This window comes from Sphaeramia orbicularis, chromosome 14, assembly GCF_902148855.1.
Source record: "Sphaeramia orbicularis chromosome 14, fSphaOr1.1, whole genome shotgun sequence".
NCBI classification, from domain to species: domain Eukaryota; kingdom Metazoa; phylum Chordata; class Actinopteri; order Kurtiformes; family Apogonidae; genus Sphaeramia; species Sphaeramia orbicularis.
Window position 1 is genome coordinate 3,280,909 of NC_043970.1, and position 9,612 is coordinate 3,290,520.

General features: G+C 38.0%; 1 protein-coding gene across 2 annotated transcripts in view; it reads left to right on the forward strand.

Annotated features, from left to right (window-relative positions):
* LOC115433278 (cullin-5) overlaps positions 1–9,210 on the forward strand; it is a 28,436-nt gene extending 19,226 nt beyond the window's left edge. The window contains exons 13-19 of one of the 2 annotated variants that reach the window (XM_030154595.1): positions 1,730–1,861; positions 1,950–2,073; positions 2,192–2,367; positions 3,818–3,979; positions 4,108–4,226; positions 4,379–4,502; positions 8,032–9,210. In XM_030154595.1, the coding sequence (XP_030010455.1) occupies positions 1,730–1,861; positions 1,950–2,073; positions 2,192–2,367; positions 3,818–3,979; positions 4,108–4,226; positions 4,379–4,502; positions 8,032–8,226 (1,032 nt within the window). In that variant the 3' untranslated portion in view covers positions 8,227–9,210. The remainder of the gene's footprint in view (positions 1–1,729; positions 1,862–1,949; positions 2,074–2,191; positions 2,368–3,817; positions 3,980–4,107; positions 4,227–4,378; positions 4,503–8,031) is intronic. The other variant, XM_030154596.1, reaches the window with a different exon arrangement.
* Positions 9,211–9,612: the final 402 nt, after the last annotated feature.

The window sequence follows — 9,612 nt, forward strand, 5'->3', positions numbered from 1 at the left end:
TTGGCAAAACTGATTAAGAACGATTGTGATTGGTGGATCGCTGCGCGCAGTGTGTGTCAGGTACCCTAGAAATTAGATGGGAACACGTTGAGTTCATTTGTCTCCTACATTGCAGGATCTGCGATGTGACTATTGCGCACATGTACATTGCGATGTCGGTGCTCAAACGATATATTGTGCAGCTCTAACCCTAACCCAGGAGGATGAACCACAATAGCAGTTTAATACACATTTAAGTACTAGAATGTGACTAGGACATCATATCAGTTTTTCTGTTCTGCAGTACTAATACGTCACTACATTTGACCTCCTAATACCCACTGTCCATATTTGTGGCCAAGAGTTTCACAACTTTATACAAAAAAAAGAAAAGAAAACTGTCCACCACAAAGGACATTCCATAAAAATTTTAAAAACTGCATCTGAAAAAACTGTTGCATCATGATGTTTCCAATATAGGCACTTATTTAATAAAAAACAACAAAAAACCTGGTACTTTACTGACATTTCCTGGGTCTCAGGAGGTTAAGGTTGAGGTGTATAGGAGTATCCTACTCATTGAACACTTTACCTTTTGTAGACCTCATTACAACACATAATACAGATTAATTTAAATTTAGATTTGGATTTATAAATTGAAATACATTTTATGTGCTGCCTACTTTTATTCAGTATCACATGTAATTGCCTCACAGATGAATTCTTAATGATACAATGTTAAGTGAGATATTTGTGAGATTTTAGTTGTTTTAGGATTCGATATAAAAATGCAATTTCCAAGAAATGTGGATTTGATTTAAATTATTCACCAGTTTCTAATTTTTGCGTATTTTAGTCACTGCCCAGAGTGGACTGTATTTTACAGTCTTTAAAAGATTTAGTGATCGGCCCCAATATGCCATGCAGACCTAACACAGTGTCATTTGTTAAACAGTACATCAGCGAATTTTCATCAGTATTACGTGTAATTGTCTGGTAGGCAAAAATAGCAATGGCTAAAATGTATTGTGGGAAAGACACCAGATTAGTAAAGACGAAAAGAGCTTTATCTTGCTTACCTTAAAATGTGTTGCCAGACAACTTAAGTGTAAACAGAGATTTGTTTGAGTGTTTGGTCTCATGACTATACCATATACAACTTCATGTAAAAACATAAATAAGCTGAGTGAGTGCAGCAGGTATGAAGTGGAACTATTCAGTTATCATTTCAGAAGGTCATGTTCACAACTTGTTTCTGCTACTGTCAAGGAGCCTAAACATTATTTTATCAGGCTAGCCATTATTTACGAGCTTAAATTGTAACTTGTTATTCATGCTTTTCTGTCTATTCATATGTTGTCCATATTTGTTTTTTATTGTACTTAGCTCTATTCTTATGTTACTTTGTAAAATTGTAAAAATTCTATTCTGTTTACTTATCTTATTTTTAGTTTTTGCAATTTTATATTTACTCTATTCTTATTTCTATAGCACTGGTGTTTTATCAATATTGTTGCACTGACTGGAGTAGCACAATGACAATAAAGGCTATTCTATTCTATTCTATTCTATTCTATTCTATTCTATTCTATTCTATCAGTCCTGTAACAGGACATGTGGGTGTAAAGGAGACACACCTCAGACCAGCTCAGGCTGATCACATACAATATCCTGTTCTGACATTTTCAGCTTTTAAAGCGTATGTTACATTCGCAACAAAAACATAAAACAAATGCTTATGTGTTTGCAGCTGCTAGTGCTAAAATATGTCCAGAACAAAGACGTGTTCATGCGTTACCACAAAGCCCACCTGACCCGCAGACTCATCCTGGACATTTCAGCAGACAGCGAGATCGAGGAGAACATGGTGGAATGGCTCAGGGTATGAACTGAAAACCTCTCTCTGTTAAATGCCCGTGCCTTAAGAAAGATATTTTGTCATCAGTGGTGACTGTCATGATTCCTAACAGGAAGTAGGAATGCCAGCTGACTACGTCAACAAGTTGGCCAGGATGTTTCAGGACATCAAGGTGTCAGAGGACCTCAACCAGTCGTTTAAAGAAATGCATAAACACAACAAGCTGGCTTTACCAGGTAAGACTGGGAACTGAAGACATGTCATGTGAGTGGTTAGAGGCTCAGTTCTGTGACGTTGATGTCGAGGGCTGTGAGAAGCACAGCAACTGAAACAGTGTTGTATGTTTGGTCTCAGCTGACTCAGTCAACATAAAGATCCTGAATGCTGGAGCGTGGTCGAGGAGCAGCGAGAAGGTGTTTGTGTCTCTGCCAACCGAGCTGGAGGATTTGATACCAGAGGTAGAAGACTTCTACAAGAAGAACCACAGCGGCAGGAAGCTCCACTGGCATCACCTCATGTCCAATGGCATTGTGAGTACAACATACATACTCATACATCAGCTAAGCACAACTGGAGTTCTGCGATAAGGTCTTATGGGTCTAATAGGGTGGACCTTAGTCACACTCAGTCTGTGTTTATTTACCAGTTTGTAACAATGAGCCGCCGTTAGCATGTTCAGCATGGGATAATTGTTATATAGTTTATTACTGAGAGACAATGTGGGATGTCAGGAGACAGCAGGTGTGACTGGTGTGGACATGTAGGGGAAGGAACGACACATTGTAGTTAAGGGGAAAAAGTTATTTATTATATTGACTAATAGATGATAAAAATGATAAGTGGACGGTCTTGTTAATGTCGGTTGACAATGTATTGAAAATAAACCAGGAAGGTAAAAACCTTAAATGCCTCTGAATTCAGTTTCTACCACTTTTGATGCCTTGACTGCGCGGCCGGACAGTTCCACTAATGTCTGCTGTGGCCAACCTTGTATGTGATTCGTCTTGTTGATCATTGTAACACAGTTTTAAAAAACGCATTGGCAGTTTTTGCATAAAAGCGAGACTGATGTCATGAAATAGTGTTATATGTCATGCCAGTTCTTATGGCATTTGGTGTGCTATGCGTACGCATTTTTGACCTTTCAGATGTTCACGTAACCCTAACCCTCAGTGCGTGGTATTTGACACATCGATTCAGGTTGGACAGGGGGCTAATAACCAAGGTTATAATAGTTTTGGATTTTTCATTATAGTTTATTTTTATTTAGTTTTGACTTTTTTTCCCTCTAATTCAGTTAGTTTTAATTAGTTTTTAGAGCAGGTTTGCTAGTTTTTATTAGTTTTCGTTATTTTCTAAATGCTTAGTTTTAGTTTAGTTTTAGTTTCCTTATATCTTTTCTCTTCTTCTCCGTTGTATTCAAATAAATCCCAGACAGGACTCTGCTGCTTTCTCCCAACTTTAGTCTCCATGTTTCCAGGTAGAGTGGGGACCAGAAGACGACTGGAAACCACAAGTGACAAGAAGTGACGGATCGTTAAATATCATATGGTGCCAGCAGCTAAAATTGCTTGAGGGAAATTAATCGATTTTATATCAATTTGACATTGACAAAGACGAAAACGAAGGGAATTTTATCCAGAATTTTTATACTTTTTAATTAGTTTTATAAGCACACAATACAGTTTCAGTTAGGTATCATTTTTTCTTTTAATTATAGTTTTTACTTATTTCAGTTAACGAAAATGTTTTCACAATTCTAGTTTTCGTCATTTTGTTAGTTTTTGTTAACGATAGTAAGCTTGCTAATAACAGCATGAACATACACACGGAAAACTTGTTATGTTATAATGCGTACACATAACACACCAATTAAAAGTGGTGTGTATATTTATGCGAGTCATGATATCATGTTGATAAAAGCCTAAATGTGCCAAAAAATAAGGTTTGTCTACTTTTTGTACTCCTTCATTAATGCAGATAACATTTAAGAATGAGGTGGGCCAGTACGACCTGGAGGTGACCACCTTCCAGCTGGCTGTGTTGTTCGCCTGGAACCAGAGGCCCAGAGAGAGGATCAGCTTTGAAAACCTCAAACTAGCCACTGAGCTTCCAGATGCTGAGCTGCGACGCACACTCTGGGTAAACATGTCAGCCATGTCGTACTGATGATGAGGAACGAGCAGGTCATGTTAGGACGCTGAGACACTGCTCAGTCCTGTCCCATCAGATGAGTTCTTAACCCATCACTGTCTTGTCCTTCCTCACAGTCCCTGGTGGCTTTTCCCAAACTCAAGCGGCAGGTATTGTTGTACGACCCAGTGGTGTCGTCACCCAAAGACTTTGCAGAAGGAACACTCTTCTACGTAAACCAGGATTTTTCTCTCATGTAAGTGATGCGCCGATTCCACTGAATATAGTTCCCAAACGAATGAACCACTTTGTCTGAGCAACATTTGAAAATGTACTGAACATGTCCAGTGTTATCTTGTAAAAGCTTTACATTTGCTGCATTTGTTCCTCTTTTAATTTTCTTTTCAGAAAAAATTCAAAGGTTCAGAAAAGGGGCAAGATTAACCTGATTGGTCGGCTGCAGCTCACCACAGAGCGAATGAGAGAGGAGGAGAACGAGGGCATCGTCCAGCTGAGGATACTAAGAACACAGGTATGAATGTGAGATCCCAGTAGGGAGCGTCCCATACTGTCCACCTGCTGGGAGTGAACAGCTTCAGGTTGCATTTCCCATCACAGAATGTCAACAAAGATGTGGTTCTGTCGTAATAAACTGATAGGAACCTGCACCTTTTTTTAAAACTTTATTTTTCTTATTTTTACTACAAACATGGTTAAAGGGCTCATATTTCTCTAAACCCATTTTTCTTAGTCTTTGGTTCATTTATTTGTGTATTTGGACCCTAATAGTTCATATAGTTTGAATATGAACCCTCCAGCTGCTGCAAAACTATCTTTATATTCATTCCAGCAAAAATCAAGGGGATTTCTACAACCTATTTCAATTCCTACTTAATTTGTTGTGTCTATAACTAGTCCCATCACGACATTTGCACATATAAGGTCCAGACTTCAGACAAACATTTTTCTGAGTATGACATAATTGTTTGTCGTCATCAGCGGTTGTAGTCCATACTGAAAATATGTCCAAACTTGGAGCCCATTGCATAAAATGTTCAGTTGTTGGTTGAATGGGATAGAGCAGCACAGCCAACAACCTGGAGGGGGCGGGGCCTGAAGTGGCTCATTTGCATTTAAAGGGCCAGCGCTCCAAACCACCTTTCTGGTGTTATTACTCACAAATAAGGTTGAAGATAGACCTGTGGAGTTGAATGAATGAAGAATTCAGACCCAAGCAGAGCATTTACAGTTTATGGAGACCACAGGGAAATGTTTGAAAATGCATAATTCCATTTAAAAAAGCAAAATATCACTCCTTTAAACATACACAACACGAAAAACAGGGTCAGGGAGTCACAACTTGCATAGGAAAACATATGCACTATCACACAGTATAGATGTGTCTGCATATAAGTTACACCTGTTTAAGCAGGTAGCATTTTTAAAGTTACTGAGCTAAGAAAAGGGTCCACTTTTCCCAATGTCCATCCCCTACGTCCTTTTGTAGCCTCAGATTCTAAGTGAACTGCTCTGTATGATGTAACTGATTCACAATATTTAGAAAGTTGTCCACAGAAGGCCCATGGTTTTGAAGACAGCATCTCGTCATAAGCTTTCTTGATCGCTGCCATAAAGATCTTTAGTAAATATGAATCATTCTTGTTTAAATCCTCTGGGGGAGGTCCAAGGTATAGTGTGGGAAAGGACATATTAACCTCAAAGCCTAGTGTTTTGGAGATTGTTTTGGACACTTCCTCCTAAAACATCCTGATAAAGGGACAGAACCAGAATATATGAGCATGGTCCTCCATTTTTCTACTGCACCCCCAGCATGGCAGTGGGGTCCCCATCTGTATGGATTTTTCTTTAGGGGTTATGAAATAATGAGTAATGATTTTCCAGCAGAAGTCTCTCCAAGTTGGTGAGTTTGTGGAGGAGATTTCCGTTTCCCCATATAGTGTTCCATTTCCTCTGTTATTTCTATATTCACCTCATCTCCCACTTTTGCTTAATGTATGTTATTGAATTTTTGTTCAAAGCTGAGACGCCTGAGTATATCTTGCTTATAATGCTCTTGTTACTCCCTGATTTATAATCATTAGTAAAAACTCTAGTGAGTGCTGATGGTTCAATTGAACTTGTTCCTTTTATCTCTTTCCACAAGTAAGTGCAGAGCTGGAGATAGCGTAGAAATCTGTTCTAAGTTCTACGTCTGGCATAGATTTTGGAAACTGTTCATCTCCCAACAACCTGCACCTTTTTTGTACCACATATCATTAGTCGATTTGTTTTTAAAAGCCCCTTTATTCTCCACATTTTGAAAAAATACACAAACTTTATCATGAGTATTTTCGAGAAATTAAGTGCACCTTCTGAGATTTAAACATAGTGACGCTTTCTATAGTTTTTGCTGGTTATGAAGTGGTAGATTCATACTGTGCACTGATCTCTGTGTAGAGGACCTGGGTGTTTTGTTTTTTTTTTCTGTGATAATTCTAATACTTGTTCCTGAGGTCTTCACTGAGCCTGTTTACTTGCACGTTAATACTCCAATCATTATCCAGTTTCTGGAGTTATCAGATTATAAGTGACCACGTGAACAGCATAATTTCATTTATTTTATCAGATAACAGCAGTAAACGGATTATAATAAATCAGATTAACACACCTGGATTTGTCCCCAATACTTTGATTTCTTCCTGCATGTATACAGGTTAATCTGATTTATTTAGTTATTATTATTATTATTATTACTTTATTTTACCAGGTAAAATCAATTGAGAACAGCTTCTCAGTTACAATGACGACCTGGCAAGTGGCCCCAACAGACAAAAACAGTGACAAAACAGAACAGAACAAAAGAAAAATGGATAAAAGGAAACGGTACAGATAAATTCAAGACTCGCAACCAATGGCGAAGAGACTATGAAGTTAAAAACAACATAAATAACTATGTGCGTACGAACTCCAAAAGAAATCCAATAATGGACTGGAGTGTCTAAACCAGGGTTTACGATTTTGGCATTTCTTAAGTACATGTAAATGCATCAGATCTGTTTATTACAATTATCTGATTACTCCCAGTTATCAGACTTTTATGTTCATGTAAACATGCTCAGTGACTCTACTCCTCTACACTGGACACCACTAGCTACTGTTAACGTAGAAATTGAGATGGCTCAAAAATGACCAGACCCCAGCACACAACAGACTCACAGTCTAACACAAAGTCCACAAATGCAAAAAAAAAAAAAAGAATGTACAGCTCTTACAATGTCCTCTTTCATAATGACCAGTACTCAACAGAAGAAATGTGTCTTGTGTTTTAGAACCACTATTACCGAAGAGATTATTATATTGAACTCTCAGAAGCTACTGTAAATAGGGGTGTTAGAAAATATTGGTTCTGCAATATTTCGTGATATTTCATTTCACAATACTGTATCGATATTAAAAAGTACTGTATTGATAATTTTAGGTATTTATTCAAATGCAAATATTGTGGAGGTTCATTTTTGTTTTTATGTTTTTCTTATTTGTTTATATTTTATTTATTATTATTTAACACTTTTGTTAAATAATGTTAGTTCCTTTGTTGGGATTGCACAAAAATAATGTTCTGATGTTAGTTCTGAACTCATAGAATATGAACATTTGAACAGGATCTCAAACTGTAATGTCTGTAAAACAGAATTTAAGTTTTAACACAGGATATGTGGATATAGCATTAGATCCTGCTGTGATCAAATACAAATGTGTTTAGTATTTGTGCATATTTCTGGTGTAATTCAATTCTTCCAGGAAATAATCATTTAAAAAAAGAAACAAACAAAAAATCGCCTTTATTACAGTATCATCATATATCGTATCGTGATCCTAGTATTGTGATTTGTATCATATCTCCAGATTCTTTCCGATACACAGCCCTAACTGTAAACTACTCTGAGATACTGGTGACAAGAAATGGCTGCTGTTTTTTTTTTACATAGACTGAACAGATCTGATTTCCAGTACAAGTCAGGCCCCGATTCCACATTCCTGTCTCTGTTTCCTTTGTTCAGGAGGCCATAATCCAGATCATGAAGATGAGGAAGCGCATCAACAATGCACAACTGCAGACGGAGCTGGTGGAGATCCTAAAGAACATGTTTTTACCACAGAAGAAGATGATCAAGGAGCAGATCGAGTGGCTGATAGATCACAAGTACATAAAGCGGGATGAGACCGATATAAACACCTTCATCTACATGGCATAGCACAGCACACTAGGACCTTCTTGTGTTGACTCTGGGTTTAGTGGATCAGGCCTGACGGACACGAGAATACCTACAGGCTCCCCGTCCTCTATTTAAAAAACAAAAACAAAAAAAAAACCCATCCAATCTTTTGCAGGGAGGCATGAAAAAACTGAGACCTATTTAAAAAAAATGTGGAACTTCCTGCCTTAATGTTGTACAAAGAAAAAAGAAGAATACAGACTTTGTGGTGGGAGCGTACACCAAGTGGTTGTAACTGTTTTAAGTTGGAGGGTGTTTCCTCGCTGTCCAGATGAGGCTGCAGCGCTTCACAGTCCTTTTTTTTTTTTTCTTTTTTTTTTGTCATCTGAACAGCTACTTTGACACTCCTGCTCAATGCTTGTGCAAGTCTAAAGGAATGCTGGGAGGAAAATCCGAGGAACTTTTGGATCTTAAAATATCTGCAGTCCAGTTTTAATCCATGTCAAACTAGGATTAAACGCCAACCTCGAACAAAAAACACAGCCCTTCTTCACACAGAGCCAAGGGGAGGGGCCTCCGATGCTGTCCTGACTCTCCACAGTCATACGTAAAGTGATCAGACACTTAATCTGGACATTCAAAAGTGTAAAGAGCCAGATATTTTACAAAAAAAAACAAAAAAAACACGCACTTCACATTTTACAGAACTAAACCAAAACAGAGGAGAGCCAACACTCGCCAAGCCTCTATCCCTGGGTAACAGTTAGAATATGTAGACAAAGTAGCACATTGCTATACAATCATTTTCTGCTGCAGAAGGTGCCCAGAGACAGTGGCCGAGGTGAGGCTGAATCAGGAGCTCCCTCATGTTTGCAGCAGCCAGGTTTCTTCTGCAGGTCGTCTGACAGAAGAGGCTGAGGTCAGTATTACACAAAACAAATACTACAATTCAGAGCTATAGGAGAGTGTACCGTGAGATGTGAATACTGAAACGACTAAATAAACAGCACCTTATTACAAAAATACACAAGCTTGTCGTTCATGCAGGATCTGCAGACGGTGTCCAGCCTGTGTTGTGGGAATTGCAGCGTTGGGGGTGCAGGTGCATTCACAGTGTTTTTTTACCCCATACCCCAAAGGGAGGCAAGGAGTATTGTTTTTGGTTCAGTTTGTTTCTTTCTTTGTTAACACTTTAGGAGCAAAACTATTGGTTGAATTAGGGATGTAACGATTACCGGTATAACGATAAACCGTGGTAAAATTGCAGACTGTTAGTATTACCGTTTAAATTCTAATTATCATGATAACCGTGTTTGATTACCGCACGTTTAGGGGAGAAAATGCCTATGTAAAGATCTGCTTTTATGTCAAGTATTTGAGTATAGTTTTAATTTATTACAATTATGATTTTCTATACCTAATATA